The following is a 20,644-nucleotide window of genomic DNA, read 5'->3' on the forward strand; positions in this document are numbered from 1 at the left end:
ATTGAAACATCATCGTGGACATCATGGACTCGTGGAGTAGGGGATGGAAACTGTGTAATGAAAGTTGATCATCAGTAAAAGATAGCACTGTCGGCAATGAGGAATTTTGTAGCTTATAACTCCATCCATTTTCGAAATACGCTCCTTGGCCAAGTTGCTGGATTTCGGCACATGTGATCTTTTACATATTTTGTGGTTCTATGTACGATACTTGTTCTCATTCTAGGTTATGTTACATTAGGTTAGGGTTACTGAGATTATTCAACGGTGTATTCGCTGTTCCGTCGATCCCGTTGCAATGATTAATTTTGTACGATCGTTGATCACAAGGCAACTTATAATTTCGTCAAAATGTAGTAAGAGGTATGCTGGACACAGTAAATGGGCGAATATAAAGCATGACAAAGCTATCATCGATGCAAAGCGTGCTTTAAACTTCAACAAGTTACGTCGACTGATGTGCGTTGCCATAGCAGGTAACAAATTGGAACTCCCAAGTTATTTACAGCTAGAATTCAGAATGATCATTGTTCATGTCTTGTTCGCCCCAAAAATTTTACCTAATCAACAACGATTCACAAGTGTTTGACTTTTACAGAAGCTAACAATAATGCTGATCCATTCACAAACTATAAACTAGCACAAATTATAGAAAGAGCTAAAAAGGCTGCAATGCCTGCAGCTACTATAAACAACGTGCTAAAGACGGCTTCAACGTCTAAAACACCAACAATATCTGGACGGGTCGATCTTCGTGGGCCATCAGGAGCTGTAATTCTAGCTGAATACGCATGCGACAATGTTGTACAATTTAAAATGAGCATAAATACATTGTTAAGGAAGTTTGGGTAACGTCAAAGCATCTAATCGCAGTTGAATTTGGAATTAATCTTATGTTTTGAAGAAACCGAATATGAAGTTAACCCTCAAGAATCAATGCACGTTCTATTTACAACATTATAGCTGGTCGACAACTGATCCAGGTGTTGTGCATATGTTTGATCACAAGGGAGTAATAACGACTGAAATTCAAGGGGATTTGGGATTGGCGACAGATCACGCAATTCAGGCAGATGCCGAGGATGTAGAAGAGTTCGAACACAACGATATTAAAGAATACAAGGTGAGCGATTGATGGGAATGATAGAAAACTACTGAGGCTTGGATGATGTTCTATTCAGATTTTGAATCCTTTAGTTTTTCTGTGAACCCAACTCTCTGTTCAATGTGAAACAACGACTGTTGGATATGAATTACAAAGTGAAATCTGCAGAGGCGCTATATATTCCACGAACACTAGTCAACTTGAGCGACAGTGAATTATCAATAGCCATTACACTGTACGATAAACTTGAAGCTAATGAAGACATAGTTAGATTACATGATAACATAGCATAATAAATTGTTATTTGTTATTTTAGAACAATATCTTATACTGTATAACTGTTTCCTTGTTGCAATTTTCATACTTGTATATTTAATCTCGTTCATAATTTCAATCACCTATGAGGAGTTAATTACATTTCTATTAATGAATAGGTACTTTATTGTATTTTAATTTTAAATTAAAATAAAATTGTTTTTAGATTTATAAATTATTAGAAATAAACTTGTGCTGGCGATATATATACAGGTTTAAATTGATTGTGAAAATGGCAATGATGAATAGTTTAAAAGTCCAAAAACAAAGATATAAATATTGGTAATAATAAATTACCCCCCTCCCAAAACTCAATAATTCACGGTATTAAATTAATCAACATTTTTGTTGTACGCATCGCTTTATATCCTGAAAGTCAGCGCCGTAACCCGTCATTTCATTGATATTTGACCCTGAGAATAACAAAGTTGGCGCCTTGGCAAAGAGTGATTTGAATATTTTTCTTGACTTGCTACCTTTCTTGTCCCACAAAGCCGGTGGTGTTGACTTAACAGAAATGTCTCTATTTTGCACAAAGTTTTCCGCATCCTCTGTAGTACTTGACTTGTCCGTTTTACACCTCTTTGATGATTTGATAAAGTACCCACCGTCGCTACTTTTTCTCTTCGTTGCACCGTTGCTGTTGATGATATCTGCTTGATCGTTTGCATTGAGCATTACAGTCGTACCATTTTGTTCCTCTTTGGTATTTAGTTTTACCTTCCTTTTATTCTTTTTTTTCACTTCGGTAATGTCAATTGTTTTTATCTGAAAATCAAAGTTTTCTTGTTCTCCATTGTCGCTTTCAATATTTTTGCTCATCTCCTTTTTATGTCTTCTTTTCTTCTTCCTTCTTGACATTTCTGTGAGAACTGTAATCTCCACTTCCTCTTTTTCCCCCTTCTGTTTCTTTTTATCGTGCTTACTTTTAGCTCGAGACTCTTCTGGAAGAACGAGGTCTTCATCTGCGTTAATTGTCATGCTTTCAGCACATTGTTTTTCTTTATCCTTTTTTTTTATTTCTGGAGTGTCCTCGCTTAGCTCTGACTTGGTCTCAGCATTAGAAATCCGTTTCGACTTTTTACTTTTTCTAGGAATACCTTCATCGAGCAAGACAGCTTCACCCATTTCAGATTCATCTAGTTGACCACCACCTTCGTCGGCAGCTTCTTCAATTGTTTCTAAATTCGATGTCCTGCAATTCTTCTTCCGTTTTGACTTCTTGGTTTTTCTTTCATTCGTTTTGTTGTCGTTCACTTCTTCGCTGAACACTTCAACGTCCAAAGCTTCGTTTACAAAACCTGCCAACGTGTTATTGGGAACAGATTCACTTACCGCAGAAGATTGCTTTACCCTCTTTTTCAGCTTATTATTGTCAACTTCAAATTTGTCCAACTTTCCTTTGCCCTTTCGCTTCTTTTTACAGATATCTGTATTGTACTCAACTTTGTCATTGAAAGTTACACGCTTTTTTCTGCTATTTTCGTCCGACAGGTCCAGCGCATCATTATCCAGCCCAAGTTTCACATGTGTGATCTCAAATTCTGCCCCATTACTTTGGTTCGATGCAAGATCAGTTAGATCCAATGCAGGGTTGACAAAACCATCATTAGAACAGTTGATTGTGCTCTTTTCAACTTTACCTTTGCTTTTTTTTTGGAGGTCCAAGCACGGATTATCGTAAGCAAAGTCGATGTTCTTCTTCTTTGTGTTGTTTGAGGACCCAGAATAGCCCAAATCAAGTCCTTTGTTGGTGAATGCAAATCCAGAAACAGCAGTATCATTTTCTTTAACAGAACTATATCCAAGTCCCATTTTCGTTTCACATTCATCACTGTCAAATCCATCTGTGTCTCCACGAGCGCTTGAATTTATTCCTTTCTTCATAAAATTAGGTAACTTATTTTTAAAATACTCGTCTATATTGCCACCTTTTATAGTAAGAACACCACCCCTGTTATCTTTGGCTCCTGCGACCTCTTCTGTCATGTCTTCTTCCACTTCCTCAGGTTTCGAAGTCTCCGTTGCATCTTTAAGATCCTTTTTACCAAATATATTAGCCAGATCCTTAGAACTGTACTTCTTGACGTCTTTACCGCGGGTGAACTTGTGGTAGCTGAAAAATAGGGAATAATTTACAGCGAGTATCAAAATTTCATGGTTTTGTGTAAAATAAATATGAGAGCAACTAAATAATAAACTCTTACTGCACGCGAGCTTTGCTTTGCTTGGATTTTAACTCCAAAGACTCGTCGCCTTCAGCATTTATTTTTGTACTAATTGAATTCTGCTCCTGTAGTTGGGCTAGGAAATTATTGAAGTCTGCTTGATGCTGGGTCCACTGATCTCCAGAGTCTTTGAAGCCGATACCTTGATTCAAAGAATGTTACAGTCAATTGCTCGCTTTAATTAAATGCAGACTATTCTCACTTTTATAAAAGTGAGTCACCGACTCACCTGACTGATCGTTCTTGTAGCAGACTTTAACGTGCTCCGTCATTCCCTGCTCATTAGCTCCTAGACCCTTGCCACTTGACCAGCCCATTTTCTCCAACATTTTTTGCCCAAATTTTGTTGAGTCTGGTTTTGTGTTGATATGTAGAATGGACAGAAAGGAAATGGATTAAAAGACTTGAAAAGCAGAACCAAATTGGAATTTATTTTGTAAGGCGTTACATTTTTACAGAAACTTGTATGTATTCGCAACAAAAAAAGCAAAAGAATATTGGTGATTAGTGATACCAAAATGAATGCAACAACCTGTAGCTGTTGGGAGGTCTAGTTATGCTTGAGTTGGAAAATTACGTTGATCGCAAGCAACAAGATTCAGATAACCAGAAAAATTTATAGGATTTAGCAATAAAACGCAATGATAAAGGTTTTCGTTTCATGCGAGTGTGCAAAACATGGTTCATGATTACCGTCACTCCACTGTTTGCCTCGTGGATTCAGTGTCCATTTTTGTTTACGACGTGGCTCTGCTAGCATTGCCATTTTTGATCACACAATTGAATAGGCTAGGCGGTCAAATTTCACTTTCACGGACTCAAATTCCCATTAAAATTTAGAAGCTGGTCAATTTTTCCTGTGAAACGCAGGGAGCCGAACCGAGTCGATTCCACGCCATGCCGCCGTTCCTGTGGAATTCATTCGAGATTATGTTCTGTGGTGGTGTCGCGACCATCGCGCTGCCATTTCGAAGCGGGAAATCGAAATCCGGATGCTACTTTAAAAGGTGTAAAAGACGATACTTCTCGTTTGAGGTAGCTGAAAAGATAGAATATAATCCAATTTATGCGTCTAACTGGTGTTTATTAATAATAATATTGTTGAAACTACAGTCAGATGTTATTACACGATAGTTTCTTTTAGATCGAACTTTTAGATAGAAGTGAGAAGTCAAGAATAGCTATTTTGCCTTGGAACAAGAGATGTTCATTTTTGATGAATATTACTATCTATAATAGTCTCGTGTGTGTCGATTGTTCCAGATAACTAAAGCTTTTTCATTTTAATTGTTATACACACAAGTGTGTCTAATGTGTGTGTTTAAATTTATGCATAATTTCTTTGTATTTATATACGCATGATACGGATACAATTTTTCTGCTCTATATACACGTCTATTGTTAAGATTCACTTATTCCTATTCAATTATAGAGCTTTCAGATTAACATTTTTCATCTTATTGATATTTAATGTAATGTATCCGTAAAATGACACACTTCATGCATGTCTCACGCTCTCGCATATGTATACATACAAACATATATATATGCATATATACATGCATATGTATTGTATAGTATAATTGTGACATAATAATTTGCTATCTAATTCGATTAAGTAATTATGTATTTATTATTTATATCGTTATACGAAAAACAGTATGATTCTTCTTTTTTCTTAGATGCTGATAGAAATCTTAGAAAGTTATATTTACCTATATTTACACCTATGAATGTGGCTTGAAATTTTTTTTCGGATCACTAAAGGAAGATTTTTTACTTTTCTCAACGCACCATCGTGACAATTTTAATTCATTTTTGGAATGATTTTTCCTTCTATTCAAGATGTTACAATTATCTGCAAATCATACTTGTTTTTCTGTGTCATATATTAACACAGTTATAATATATCCATTGCATTGCATAATATGGTTTCTCAGACTAATCATAAGCTATAATCATATTCATTTTGTTACCTTTCTGAATATACTATTCTATGAATATTTAATATTATTTACAGATTGTTACTTGCAACATTGTTTTTAAATACATTTTTTTCCACTATTTTTTCATGTCATAAATATGTATATTTATAACATATTCTGTGTCACAAGTATGGCAATATTGCAGGTTTGTTTCTTTTGCCATCTTTAAAGGATCTGTGTTCAGTGGTATTCGAATATAATTCGATTTTGAAATATATTCTCGTCATTTCTGTGTGCAGTCACAGGCATACGTCCAACGTATCACATTTATTTAGTTGGATACATAAATTTTCAAAGTAGTCGTAAGCACGTGCTATTTGCAAATGCGTGTTTCGATTTTTTTTTTTCTTATTCCAATTTCTCTTAAAATTTTTATTTCTGACCCTGTAGAATAACAATTAAAACACTAGTGACTTTTTTCCTTCGATGATAATTTCATACATTTCTTCACTATTTGAATTCTCTTGTCGGTTTTTATTTAATCGATACTATTTTCTATGCTTTTTTTTGTACACCATTTTTTGTTCTATACTTTTTTTTAATTTTTTTTTTTTATTCTGTATACTTCTTCATCATCGCTTTGTTTTCACTTATTATGAAACAATGAAAAAATTTCTCAGTTCTCCGTTTCTTTAATGCTCTAAAAATTTGTACTCAAAATTGTTTTTTTTTTTTTTGTGTACCTGTCGTTTCATGTGGTCATCACATAACAATGATGATGATGATGATGATAATAATAATAATAATAATAATAATAATACCAATAATAACTTCATCGATATCACTTTATGAATTATAAAAATAGAAATGTATCTTAATTTGTTACATATTCCTTTTTTCCTAATTTCTTCAATTTTCATTTTTTTATTTCGCCTGCGCCAAAGGCTTAAGAAATTGAGAAAAGCTTTTTTAGTATCATATATTGAATTTTCATACCACATCGTTTTAAGCATATTTAATTGAAGACATAAATTTCAATATACGTATGAATGTATGCATTTGTGACATAATAATAACTAACAATCAGGGCGCTTATCATACAAAAAGGAAAATAGTAAAGATATAATAAGTATTCATAGACATTGTTTCATCATAACTCCTTTAAATGACGGTCATTAATAACATAATAGCTCTAAAATTTTTTGATATTACAAAATATCAAATATAATAAATTTACCAAGTTTTCGCGTAGCAATAAACACTTGATAAGTTTGTCAATAAAATGTGAGCCCAGTACTACGCATATCGAACGATGAAGATTGCAGTAATTATACACGATCTTAACTATACATTTTTTTTTCTTCATTCTTTTTCTTTTTCATAGAAAAACCTACATCTTATGATTTACTTATACAATTAGAGGCTCTATGTTTCTAATGAACGTTATAATACGTTTAAAAAAGAATGCTATCGCATACTGTATGACACAAATAAACATCGGAGATTTGCCTATGTTAATAATTTGCTTTGAAATGAAAGCGAACATAATAAAAAATTTTCCACACCATTACAAGTGTGTAATGAAATTTTCAATGACATACGAATATGAAATGGCTCAGATAAGTCAGGTGCCGATTAGATATCATTACTTTTCAACCGGATAGCAAATAAGAATAATGGCTATCCAATGAATCGTAAAGGACAAATGTATTGAAGTTTTTCTTTCCTTTTTTTTTGATTCGGTTCCTGTTTATTAATGACGACGCGTGCCTGTGTTTTAACAAAATAAGAATTCATCACTATTAGGAAAAGGTGAAGAAAAGAAAACTGATTTACAATTTCAAAATAGAGGAGTAGTAACAAGAATTTATGTTAAAACTAAATGCAATGTATTTTTTACGAATAAACATTTTAATGTTTGTTCTCTTGTCTTAAGGAATAAAAAAAAATTTGTATAATCCTGCTTATAGATCACAAAGTTCACGCGTCATGTACTTGTATGCACACATATAGATTTGTATATACATTTGACAAGATGTCTAGCAGTTTAGTGATACAACGGTTCCTGAGAATTCCAGGTTTAACCCTTTTCTACTTGAAGAGTTAAAGTGAATTGTAGATCGTTGACGAATAAACATATAAAAAATGGCTGCTGTGTTCTACATCGTGATTGCTTTGAACGAACGTGAATAATTTCATGAGATGAAACAAAAAATTTTTTGAATTCTAGAAATCGCACAACAATTGTCTAAAATTTTCAGAGAATTCAAATTCCCTGTCTCCAGAAAATATCTCCGAACTCTAGACTCCCTGATATGAATTTTTCAATAATTCTTACGTGACTAAAGAGTAATAAAACAGACGAAAAATGTCAAAGGTTTATCAACCATTATTATACTTGTACGTAGTTTTGAAGTTTCATGCAATGATTGTAGCTGAATGCATGCGTTAGTGTGTGCATAACGAAAATGTCTGGGCATTTTGTAATACTTAGCCCATAGCATGTATACATGTACTTTGTGTGATTTTAACATTACAGTATACACTAGTGTATCAACAGTGGCTATAAATTTTCAGGTAAACGGCGAATGTTACTGGGTATTGCGGTTTACTTTCACGATTTTATCAATTGAATTAGAACGTCGTAGAAAAATTTTCACAAGAATTTTATGGAAAAGACGCCTTTGTACGTTCCCTGCACAGCAGAGAGCTTATTTATTTATTTATATATATTTGTTTTCTCAAGATAAACACAACCGTTTCGTAATAGAGATCTTTCTTCATCCTTCTGATCCGTTTAAAAAAAAAAAATAGTAACTGAACTATCTTATATCATCAGGACTCAATGTATACATATATCCCACAAATATCTTTGTTGCGTTTCAAATTCAATTAGGTGTTTATTGCATACAATAAGCAATTCTTAAGGATATAAAATTATCTCTGACGATAAACAATTAGTAAATTCTCTTACATTTTCTATCCGCAAATAAAAAAAAAATTCGTATCTTAATACGTATGAAAGATAATAATCTATTGATGATATTACATCAATGTATGAGATATGCATTCTATGTATAAATTTTGTACATAAAAAAACTCTGTATATCGTTAATGAAAATATAAGTGTTTCAATGCATTGTGGTGAAGACTTACAAGCTCTCTCAGAGCCTAAAAAAACATCAAAACGACTTGACTTAAGTGTACAGAGAATGTTTCTCGTTTTAGGCTATATTCACAGTGCGAGCATTTCTTCAACAGATCAACAATCGTAATTTTTGCCAGACGATGAACGATAAAAGCACCTGTGAATACGGCCAACGAAACTCTCTAAAAAAAAAAAAAAACAACATAATGTATACATTACATAGCCTGAGGATAATAAAAAATGTATTTATTTACTTTTCTCAACAACCGAAATTCTCATCATCACACAAAACGAGTTAATCGGGTGGCAAGAAACTGAAGAGTCTGAACTGATCCCTGATATGCGGCCTAACATCACCTCCCTGCAATTGACAAAGTGAAAATTGTTTTATACAAAGAAGATCGATTGTTCATGCATTTATGCCATAAAAAAAGAGCCAAAACGTGATAAATAAATATAACGTCGACTTACCAAATTCACTAAATTTTCTAAAAATGGTAATAACTTCATCAACTCGCTGTCAGAGCGATCGGCGAACCAGCTTTCTATTGGAATACCATTCTCTAGCTGTAAATAATCAGGTCAAAGTTATTACGACTTTGTTACAACGTTATTCCACGGAAACTCTGTAACAGCAGCGATAAATGTTTCACCAACCTGATAGCCGAAGGCCTGCGGACTGTTGTCGATGATAACTGTCTTTGAGAGATCTCTGCCCAGAATGGAGAGATCCTTGATGTAGTTTCCATTAACACATACGCAATGTTCTCTGAAGAGACGATATTTAATCAATCTTCTCGTCGGGTCTAAAAGATTCATCAATTTATTCGCGTAGACCCGTTTGCTCGCGGTGAAAAGTATCACTTCGTACAGCGAAGACACGTGCTCGAGAAATTCTCTGAAAAACGGTCTTGTTCTGACAAAAACCGTGTAAGTTATTTCTTGGAATACAACTGGAAAACGGAAAGCTGCATCGGTCAATTCCTGAAGACTGCAGTGAACGAGCGTCTCATCCTGTGAGATAGAAAGGCATTTATTAGTTAAGCAACAGGATCGGAATAAGCAGCAACGAATCTTTCCTCGCAACGAGACTCACCAAATCAAGAACTAGACTAAACTCCGGACTGCTTCTGGTCTTCAAGGGCAGCGCTGGACATCTGGCCCTCATCGCTGGTGTCAAAGGTGGCAAATGTTTGATGAACAAGTAGGGATCGAAGGGTTCCCAGTCCTCTTGCACCTGGGTGACCATATTTTCAACCCCGCAGCTTTCAACGATTTCTTCATTTCCAACGTCCATGTATTTCACATCTTGATAACCTCTGTTGACGTCCTCAGAATCGTATTTGGTGTTCAGTTCGTCATTAGCGTCTGACGAGCGGTTTGAATTCCGTGAATACACGTCAGCCAAATTAGTGTATTTTGATGTGGGGAAATCTTGGGCGCTTTCGTACTTTGAGGAGTCGCTGCCAGAGTTTGAAAACTGGTATTTACATTCCTCGTTGCAGTTCTCGTTGCCGTCGACATAGGTGTACTTCATTGTCGGAAAGTGTCTCTCCGCCTGGTAAGAGATTCTGCTGCCGTATATCGGCGTCGAATGAATTATGTTGTTGTAGTAATCGATGGATGACTCGCTGCTAGGACATATCTCCGGGTAACCACAGTGCAACGTTAATATATCTGGAATAAAAGATGACAACAGATGACGGGAGAAGCTTGAGTTTTGAAGTTGTCAAATATCAGGAAGAGTTTCAACGATCCAACAGTTATAGAATGTAAACACTGACCATGAGCTCTGTTGCTCTCCTCGCTCAATAAGCAGGACAAATCAGGATGCGGTGTTTCGGTCGGCGGCGGCATCAGTTCGGCAAGAGCGACTACACTTGGTGTAGAAGGTTTACCCTCCTGAGGCGGTGTTGGCGGACAAATTGGAACTTCCCCGTTGAAAGTTGGCGTTGAATAGACCGTGGACGATATGAGGTTCCAATTTTCTTTCGACTCTTCAGATACTTTGGACACCGTCGCGCTCTTCGGTGGCTATAGGATAAATTTTTATTCACACAGTAAAGATCAACTCAAGTATTGAGTAGAGTTGAATAACGGAATCGTTTGAGGGGGTGAAACTCGGGAATTTATAACTAAAAGACCAATTATTCAATTTGATTGGGAGTTGTTTTAATCTAAAGTATGCAGGAGGAGCTTCGGGGACATATTTTTAATACTGAAATCAATCAATGAGATGCACTGATATTGACGCTAATATCAACCAATTAGCTCGATGACATGTTTTGTGGTTCCCACAATATCTTGAAAATGGATGAAACGATTTACTTCAAATTTGGAGACAGCGTTCTGGAATAGTTTATCCTTTTTGCAACGATATTACTACTTTTTCAAATATCATATTTCTTTGTAAATGAAATGAACGATTTGATTAAATTGTGGCTAAACAATTGAGTTCCATCTTCAAATGGTTACCATTTTGCAAGAAGAGAAAAAAAAAATAGACCCAGAATTTTAAATTATGGCAAAGAGGATAAACTATCCAAGAAAACTATCATGAAATTTGAAGTAAATCAGTTGGATCGATTTCAAGATATTCACGAGCACTAGAAATCATTTCACAAAGCGAATAAGTGATTGGCGAGATTAAGATTTAAAAAATTGAACCATTTTTTTAAGCAACTTAAATCATACTCACAATTATCGAATCCTTTGGGGGTACGCGATGTAAAGGTGTTGAAGTGCCCATTGCCCGCTTTATACACTTGCGCCTTCGTGGTCCTCTCTCTCGCCTGATCGGAGGTGATTTAGCAAAGTGTAAAACGTTCTCTCTGCAGGCCTGGATAAATTAGAAGGAAAGTAAATTAGGAATTGAACAAAGTCTGTTAATTTGTGAAATACCCCATGGAGAATAAAGTAATTCCCCACCTCCTTTAAAAGATTTGGCGATCTTCGTCTCCATCTGGTCAATCTACCGCATCTGCTCGATGTGTTTACACGCTGATTACTGTTTGTTATTGCTGGAATCTTTCTCACCGCTCCTGACTGAACTCTACTGCCTGTTACTTTTGAACTCGTTGCTCCAGCCGCCCCCAACCTACCTCTAAGCCTTCGACCAACGTGTTCACTTCGGAGCCACATCCTTGTCCACTTTTCAAACTTTCTAAAAGCAAAAGTGTTCCCAAATATAGCTTCCAAACTTGTTGGTGATCAAGAAATGACGAAAACTGTCGCATAAGTAAAGGGACTCACATCATGAAAAGTATTTTTTCAATAAATTTTCCCATTCTGCCAAAGAAATCCATCAATAAATAAATTCAGTTTCTTTTATAAAGACTATGAATAATTGAATTCTGCAGTGAATTTCATTGTGTCTCATATACAGATATAAATCGATATGAATATACGTTTTGAATTACTATTATATATATATACGTGTATTTTAATAGATGTTTAAATTTTTTTTTTCACAAACACAAATCATGACCAAATTTCAGCATCTGTCCAATGAAAATTTGTTTACAGAAGCGAATTGACAGTGAAGCACTGTCATCTGTTCGCATGATATTCAAATCAACGATTTATCGATAAGAATGAAATGGCAAGACTGCTGCCTCAACTGATATAAATTAAAAACGAAGGAAAGGAGTATAATAAACGACAATTGTAAAGATATGGAACATCGAATATTCATGAACACTTCATTGGATATCATGTTGGAAATATAGGGTACAAGGTTGTTTGCAGTGGACACAACCTTGAATAAAGTTGGCAATGTTAATGTTAAAGTATTGTAACAATGAACCAAAAAATCATCGTATGGCAATTTTAGAACGACTCTGAAGATTCAGAGTTTTCAAAAAATGCATGTATGTTTATCGATCACGGTTTACTAAATTTCAGGATTATCTTAGAGTTGAGACATATCAATTTTTCCTGAAAATGGTACATCGTTATATCAACATTGCAATCTTTGACCTTGTTTTAATGTCAGATCACAAAAGATGGGAAGCAGGGAATTAGGAAAAAGCAATGGAGGGAGGGTAGGTCGCTCATTACTGACACTATTTCCCCTTAGCAACAGCCACCCTCAGACCCCAAAAGCCGACAACTCCTACCCCCACCACTCACCCACGCTCTCGAGATATTGATTGCTCTCAACATTGTTGGTGGTCCCTGCTTTTCCCCCATTTAACTCTGTGCCATTCGTCACTTGATAGACAGAAGAGATGAACAGATAGATTCCGCATGTATTACGAGATTAGAATTAGCAATGTTGAGATGACGCGACACAGAAACAAAAAAATCATTGTTTCTTATTTTAAAATGCCTTCAAGGAGTTGAATTCCCAAAATGTAATGTAAATACATCTTTTACTTTATTATAGTTTAAGGCCATTTAATCAAATCTAAAGTTACATCAGCGTTATAGACTTCAACTATTCAATATGCTATTTGTAAGGTGCTTTGAATCGAAGAAGTATTTTGTTAATTCATGATGGTGTCTGTTGAAAAAATTAATTAGGTTATTCAAAGACATGGCCTGTAAATAAGCGTGTTTTGATGACTTAAGATTAGGATTTTTTTTTTGGAAATTTACATCCCCGCATTCATTGGGAATTTTGCTAGCTGTTGGAAGGTCAAAACATGGCAGTTTGGGAAGGATCCGGTCTGGTAATCAGTGGATACTTTACTGGTCGAGAACGGAAATGACAAGGCTAATAAATGTGCTTGGTTCGACCTAATAGCATCATGTGACAAACGTCGTTAATACAGAAATTACGCATGAATTACATTTGAATTACACTCAGAGCTACGATGATCTTTTTCAATATTATATTGGACTAAAATTCAGTACACGTCTCTTGTATTTTACTTTCTGTAGCAAAAATTCACACATCTATTGTTTGGATGACAATGAATTTTGTAATTACGTGTCCAGTCATTACATGCTCAAGACTCAAGAGTGAAAAAGAAGAAAAGAGCGACAAGATATGAATAATCAGTTGATGACATAATAAGGTAGAAGTAAAAGTGTGAATAGTTTATGGAATGCTTGAAAATGTTATTCTTCAAATCCAAAGACATGAGAATAACTTTTGTTTATAAGATAGGTACAATGTTTATAACATGAAACAAATTGTTTTATAAACGTTTGTGAACTCTTTTCAACGGCATATGTAAAAATTTTTGGGTTTGTCAAAATAAAATTGGTTTTCATTATTTTTTTTTATTTATCAAAATACATGTTTAAAGATACGATGAATTGCAGTTTGGAAAACTCCAGGATTTAGCGCCAAATTAATTGACGTTTTCAGAGTACGAAGATCTATTTATAGACACCTGCGCTTCTGGCATGTGTGCCTAGAAGTGTAGAAGAGTCAGGAAAAAGCGTTGAGGCTGCTGGTTCAGCGCGGTTTGCTTGCTGGGTATACGGTATAAAATAATTGCGTGTAAAAATAACGCGCGTTGGATTATTTGAAGCATGGAAAATTTCGAAGAACCGGTACGAACTGAGGGACAATTAACGTGTACGACACCGAACAAAAAGAGCGGCAAGTTGCGTAGGGAAAGTTCGTTGTGTCGATGAATGAAGTATAATTTAGATGTTTATTCGTATTTTTCGAACGCGCATTGAACGTATCAACTATTGCATTAAACGCGATGCTGAAATATCGATTAAACCGCGTTTGCAATGCGGAAAATTTGAGAATTGGGGAATTGGGCAAAAGTCGACATTGCCGTTGCGGTTACTTGATGATTTTTACGGGGTATAATATTGGCGGCGAATCGAATGTCCCGATAATTCGATTACAGCGGCGTGCGGCTGCCTCCGCAGAGCTTGGAGTGAAACGACGGATATTTTCGGCAATGATATTGGCCGAATAACGAGTCTGGCGTAAGCAAACCTCATTTCCGATCGAGGGTTTGAATATCGCGTTCCGCAGCTCGTTCCGAAAATCGTTTTCGTCGGTGTAGAAAGGAGTTTGGAACGTGTATACGAGGCGTGTTTGTGCCTAGGCAGCTACTATGCGTTCATTCCACTAGCCGCGAGAGAATCAAATTGTTGTATGAAAAAAAAACAACATAAAAACGTTCATAAATAAACAATAACAGCGGGACGCTGGGTGCTTACCATATTCCGGAAATCATCGACACTATTGTCACTTCTGACAAACCCGCTATTTCACCAAATTTCAAGAGTATTTATTCAAACCGATTCTAGCGTTCACTTTTCATTCCTCAAATACTAAAAACAAACATGGCGACGGCGTCACTTGAAAATACTACGAGGTAGCGCCGCGATGTTTTCGACAAATATATTCACCCCGACTTCGCTTTAGTCAATAAAATTGTATATTTCATTTTAATTGTTGTAAATTCACTTCTATATCTTGAGCGCAAAACCTTGCTGCATTTGTTGCCTTATTTATAAGCAGGCCTAGCCGACTTCAGTCACACTTCCGCCCGCAACGGCGCTACCTCGTGTCACAACACTGAGATTCGGATTTCGTCATCCATAAATTGCCTATCCCTTATTCGAACCGAATGAATCGCCTTACGTTATGTAACACCAAACATTTACTGCAAAGCGCGGTGAAATAATTTATCGTTATAATTGTAGCACCGAAGTTATTGAATAATTTCTATTTTACAGTATGTAAACTGTTTTAATTTTCTTTCATTTGGTTGATCTTTCATCTTTTTATACAACATTCCTACTCAATGTCAGAAACACTCGTTAAATTGTCGGCTCAAATGCGAAATTAAATGAAATTTTAGTTGATCGTTATCCTTAATTTATTATCGTTATAGACTATGTAATGCTATTTATTCGCAATTTTCCACTGATAATGCTAATGAAGAATCGAATTTCACAAGTATATGCCTGGATATTTAGTTTCCGCTGATTCTAGGTAGAAATAAAGTTTGCTAGTTACATAAGTATAACGCGTATACATATGTATTTACGGTGGAGCAGTTCTGATATAAAAATATATATATATAATATATATTTATCTCCTGTCCGTTTTTCCGACTCCTCGTTTCCCAGCGAACAAATGTTTCGGCATCTTTGTCCCGATGAATCGATCGGCTTCTCCTTTCAATCCCTTTTTGCCCACTTTCTTTGCCACTGCTTTGTGTGCTATGTTTTTTAACTTCATCTTCATCTGTGATAGAGAAACATAGAGTGTGTAATTAAACTACAGAAAAAAAAAGCTGAACTTAAAAAATGAAACTTCAGCACTTACAACATTATCCTTAATTCCCATATCATTACGAGCTGGTCTAGAACTGCTACGCGCTCTAGACTGGGACTCGGATTGAAGTCGCATCCTTTTAGTGGCAGGCTGCGATTGCGATCTAGATCTCTTTCTGGTCCTGGTGAAGTTCGCCTGTCGAATATAATGGAGAATGATTGAAGAACGATAAAATGGTCATTGCATTTTTACCTAAAACACTTCTTTCTTATATTTCATATTCATACGCCTGTTGGAGGAATATGCCAACTTACATTTTCTGTGCCCTCCATATCAACACCCAAGTCTTCCATTTGATCACGGAGCTTGGTGACGGAACGATCTCGCACTTTTGAGCCAGCTGTGCGAGGCATAACAGGCTTAGTAGAGGCCTTTGCGATTCGTGCTTCGTCTTTCATGATGGCTTTGCGGTCCCGAATTTGTTTTGCCAAGTCGCGAATCTCTCGCATAGTTTCACTCAATTCCGGAATCTTAGCATCGTAAATGCCTGCTTCCTCCCGCAGGTTTTCTTCTTGCTCCAGAGCGTTCAATTTCTGTGCATAACAAAATAGGGATAACAATAATGGGAATATGATTTACAGCATTATTTTTCGCTTCCTAAAATCGATTCAATCGACGGTTACCTCGAAAATGTCGGGGTCTATGTAGTCCGCTACGTTGTGGCCTTCCCAGAACTCCGGAATAATGTCGTACTTTTGGTCCCCTTCAATGTCGTAATTTTTCTTCAAGTCCAATACGTAATCGTCGCCCATTTCCTCCTCGATCTCACGCTCCAGTTTCCTCTTTCTTTCGGTCTTTGCAGCTGCCAATTCTTTCTTTTTGAGAATATTTTCCGGAATGCAGGGTGGCCTCGCTTTTTGGTCTCTGGCAGTTGGCTGAGCTACATGTAATCGATTCAGGACAGATTCCATCTGTTGAATAAATATAATGAGCAAAATTCGCGAGAAATTCTGTTTCATGGTTATTGTTCCACAACTTTACCTTCTTCGTTCTCATTTTGAGCTCGACTCTGTGAGCCAACAGCCGATCGCAGGCTTGAGTCTTGACTTCCATGACCCCGTAGTCAGTAATTGTGCTCATTTCAATTACCGGAAGGTCAGGATCGTCCTCGAAAGGCTTTAGAGTTTCACGTTTGTCTTCCGGCAGCTCCTCCAGTCGAAGAACGTCAACTTTATTCAGAACGATCATCAGTGGCTTGTTTGTGAACAAAGGTTTGATGGACTCGAAAAGCTTTACCTGCATAGGTAATTAAGTTTTAATCACAAATGCACATAAAGTCAGTCGGTGATATTTTCTTTTGAATAAATTACCTGTTCCTCTAACGAATGGCCGCACTGCTCAGATATATCAACAAAATACAAAACTGCAGCACGTAAATGTGCAAGCGCTGTGACAGCCTGCATTTCTATAACATTTCTCTCCTCTAATGGGTGATCTAAAATTCCGGGTGTGTCTACGACTTGCCAGCGCAAATACTTATAATCTGTGTGTCCAACGTACAGTGATTTTGTCGTAAACGCGTAAGGCTGCACCTCGACGTCCGCTCGAGTGATCTGTTTATAAAATCAGTCAATGTCTCAAAAGCTTTTGCTTAAAAATTAGCGATAATTAGACACATTTGCTAACCAGATAACGAGGTAATTCACCTTGTTTATGAAGCTACTTTTGCCAACATTGGGAAAACCGCAAATGATGATCGTGCGAGTATACGGATCAATGCTCGGCAATCGAGCTAAGTGCTGCCGAACCTGTTCTAGGTAAGTTAAATTTGCAGCCTGTCTTTTCATTATGGTAGCCATCCGACCCAGCGCAGCTTTCTTCAGTTGTTTACAACGATACAGGGAGTCTCCATACTTTAGAAGACGCACATAGTCTTTTGCAACGCTAAAAAAATTAGACGTATTAAATTTCAACACAGACAAGTTCTTCACTTTCGCGAGCTTGAAACGAGCAAATGTGGAAAAAGCATTAATTCGAATTATGAAAAAGAAGCATAATTACTTGTCGATCAAGTGGCGAGCAGTGTTAATCTGTCCCAGAGCCAGTTTGTAATGATCTTTGTCATACAAAACGTTCATGAGATCGGCATAGAAGGGATGAACATCGTCGAGTTTTGGAAACTCTTGGATAATTTGGCTCATGCGATCGTGGAAATTTTGCTGGGTGAATTTCACCTTGCGAGTATAAAATGCACGGATTCTTGATATTTTGTAGTTTTTGTGTATGACGGTTGGTGTTTTGCGCTGAGTCTTGGACAAGATGATATCGATGAAGTCCTGTAAAACATCAGACAAGATGACATTATTAATCCTCGAAAAAATAACGGTGTGGACATATCGATAACCTAAAAATATTGGTAACTTCAATTTTCAAGACTTCTGAATCAGTGAGTCGACGAGTCGGATTACAGAAGTGCGGATCATTATTTGGGATTTATTGTGCAGTGTCAGAGCGTGAATGAAATTAGTACTTCTGGCTTGACATCAGGATTGAACGTGTCTTTTTGACTAGGTTAAGATTCGACGCTCAATCGAGGATTTGCTTACCTTGGCTGTCGGGACAACGGCAATCTTTTTGAAATTATACAGAGCCATTTTTGCAGATAATTTGTCACTTGGGTGACAACAAATATATGAAGAATATTGCTAATGTTACTGGGATTCCATCACGCAGATCACGCACGTGCTGCACGACGTTCCCGAAAAGAAAGATGGTGTCGCGCCCTCCGTGAGATAATAAATCAACTAAGTTACCAGCACAGTGTAACATCCGACCGGAACGTCCGTATGTTTTATCGACTATTATTACTGCATGTTACTTTTATCAACTAACCAAACTCGAACTACGAGAATCTTGTAACCATAAGGAATCAAAACAACTGTCTAACTATTTGGATTATCCCTAGATGGAAATAACTATGACATTCACTAACCAAAGCTTAAAAACCATGTTACGAGATCTTCGCACTACAAAGAGCTATAATATTATTATACGTTATTACATATCACTATCATATTAACACCATAATTAACTAACACGATTATATCCAATTATTATATAGCACTCGACAATGCCATTTGTGCATTCGGAGCTGAGAGCTATACTGTAAGCGACTTACACTATAACATATAACCTGGAGTACAGAAGATTGTAAAACCATAGATAAATGTATAACCAATATAATGTAAAGATAGCACTGTTGGAATAATCCATAAAACCAGAGACTTCAAAACCGTGAATACTAATTATCCAGCAGATCCAGCATGAACTATACCTTCCTCCGTAACGCCGTATTGTAGGCAACACGCGCAACGTTTTGAAGGCAATGCAGATCTCCAATGTAGAGCCATACAGAGCTTCATCTAGAGAACCCATTAGGAAACTTACCGACGAAACGATTGAAGGTAAATCAACTCGCAATAAACTCAAAGATGCATACGTGGCAACGCCCAATGACAGGCAACCAACAAACATAAGAAAAACGTTCTAGAAGCTTCCAAGCCGATTTATATCAATATAAGAATTAATAATTACAGAAGAGAATTATACACGAAAGCACACATGTAAACCTGCTCTAAAACTATGGATTATCAAATTGTTAAATACCCTAAATTTGTTAAGATAATTATAACACAAACACCTAAGAATATTCGCAGCAGCGCGATTCTAATAATGTGAAGCAAACAGCAACCATGTCTCATAAACAATCGCTATTGTACTCCAGGTGAATATCGACAGTAATCAATTAAAATACATATGTAATTTTATATAGATACACGCTATAAAACTAACAAACGACGAGTAACCAATATGACATATAGACTTTGTAACGAACAGGATAGTAAGAATATTAGGAAGTAAACAGGAACTAGAATTAAGCGCATCGTGAGCCCGAAAATGCACACGGCACAAACATAAAACATGAGTCACCACTAGCGCATCCGCACTGCGATTACCATATTAGGAAATAGCTGCCGAAAGCACGAGACGGCGGGAAGAAGCACAGTAGCCGAGGGGCCAAGGGGGGCTTGCGCCCCAACAACAAAGTCCACGCAGAATGGAAAATTACAGAACAACGACCCCGCACCTGCACCACCGCACCAGTGCAGCGTTATACCATATGTCAAAACTTGCAATATAGTAATAGCTAATGAACTAAGATCACAGGCGTGCATGCGGCGAAGATGTCGTGTCCTGATTAGAATTCCTAGAAAAAGAGGGAGGTGCGCAAAAGGTGACAAAATCTAAAGGAGGGGATCGTTCTGCGCAACGATCGATCCCTATAAAAACGGCGACCGATCATCCGATCGTCCACTTGGTTTCTACGACCAGATTCGTCATATTGTTCCGGTACAGTCTCGCGGTAAAATCCTTTTGCCTTTTGCATTTCAACTTTTCATACAACGTTACTCTGCCCAAAAGTCCAGCGAGCTTTCAGCTCCATTTTGTCATATTAATTTAAGATCTTACACTAAGTAACTCCGTTTTTGTGACTTGAAATATTGAACTTATAAAATAAATCCAAGTTAATCAAAGTATCCGAATATATTAGAATCAGTTATTCCGTTAAATCCTCTCACCAATCTACGCTGCAAGTCATCATATCCATAGTATTCTCAAGAGGTAAGCCAATTAATTAAATCTTTTATCCAGTAATTACTC

At 36.5% G+C, this 20,644-nt stretch overlaps 4 protein-coding genes across 6 annotated transcripts; 1 reads left to right on the forward strand and 3 right to left on the reverse strand.

Annotated features, from left to right (window-relative positions):
• The first annotated feature begins 58 nt into the window (after positions 1 to 58).
• Positions 59 to 1,398, forward strand: LOC124303510 (translational activator of cytochrome c oxidase 1). The gene is made up of 4 exons (XM_046760788.1): positions 59 to 476; positions 599 to 848; positions 964 to 1,123; positions 1,198 to 1,398. Exons 1-4 carry the CDS (start codon positions 299 to 301, stop codon positions 1,396 to 1,398), a joined length of 789 nt encoding a protein of 262 aa, XP_046616744.1. The 5' UTR covers positions 59 to 298.
• Positions 1,213 to 4,558, reverse strand: LOC124303499 (uncharacterized). Its single transcript, XM_046760767.1, has 4 exons — positions 4,342 to 4,558; positions 3,878 to 4,000; positions 3,628 to 3,790; positions 1,213 to 3,536 (listed from the first exon to the last, which is right to left on the reverse strand). Exons 1-4 carry the CDS (start codon positions 4,412 to 4,414, stop codon positions 1,757 to 1,759), a joined length of 2,139 nt encoding a protein of 712 aa, XP_046616723.1. The 5' UTR covers positions 4,415 to 4,558; the 3' UTR covers positions 1,213 to 1,756.
• A 110-nt stretch (positions 4,559 to 4,668) lies between these two features.
• Positions 4,669 to 15,348, reverse strand: LOC124303503 (mitochondrial import inner membrane translocase subunit TIM50-like). Of its 3 annotated transcripts, none has more exons than XM_046760781.1 (9): positions 14,857 to 15,348; positions 11,650 to 11,884; positions 11,420 to 11,560; positions 10,506 to 10,755; positions 9,818 to 10,398; positions 9,379 to 9,735; positions 9,193 to 9,288; positions 8,976 to 9,082; positions 4,669 to 4,687 (listed from the first exon to the last, which is right to left on the reverse strand). In XM_046760781.1, exons 2-8 carry the CDS (start codon positions 11,860 to 11,862, stop codon positions 9,017 to 9,019), a joined length of 1,704 nt encoding a protein of 567 aa, XP_046616737.1. In that variant the 5' UTR covers positions 11,863 to 11,884; positions 14,857 to 15,348; the 3' UTR covers positions 4,669 to 4,687; positions 8,976 to 9,016. The 3 variants fall into 3 exon arrangements, with proteins under 3 accessions (XP_046616737.1, XP_046616736.1, XP_046616735.1); XM_046760780.1 differs by lacking the exon at positions 4,669 to 4,687 and adding an exon at positions 6,161 to 8,903; XM_046760779.1 differs by lacking the exon at positions 4,669 to 4,687 and having other exon boundaries at positions 6,161 to 9,082.
• Positions 15,349 to 15,662: 314 nt separating this feature from the next.
• On the reverse strand, positions 15,663 to 18,696 carry LOC124303501 (nucleolar GTP-binding protein 1). The gene is made up of 9 exons (XM_046760775.1): positions 18,529 to 18,696; positions 17,984 to 18,258; positions 17,629 to 17,866; positions 17,293 to 17,535; positions 16,964 to 17,218; positions 16,606 to 16,893; positions 16,237 to 16,515; positions 15,974 to 16,117; positions 15,663 to 15,892 (listed from the first exon to the last, which is right to left on the reverse strand). Exons 1-9 carry the CDS (start codon positions 18,574 to 18,576, stop codon positions 15,737 to 15,739), a joined length of 1,926 nt encoding a protein of 641 aa, XP_046616731.1. The 5' UTR covers positions 18,577 to 18,696; the 3' UTR covers positions 15,663 to 15,736.
• Positions 18,697 to 20,644: the final 1,948 nt, after the last annotated feature.

This window comes from Neodiprion virginianus, chromosome 4 (genome assembly GCF_021901495.1).
Source record: "Neodiprion virginianus isolate iyNeoVirg1 chromosome 4, iyNeoVirg1.1, whole genome shotgun sequence".
NCBI lineage: Eukaryota > Metazoa > Arthropoda > Insecta > Hymenoptera > Diprionidae > Neodiprion > Neodiprion virginianus.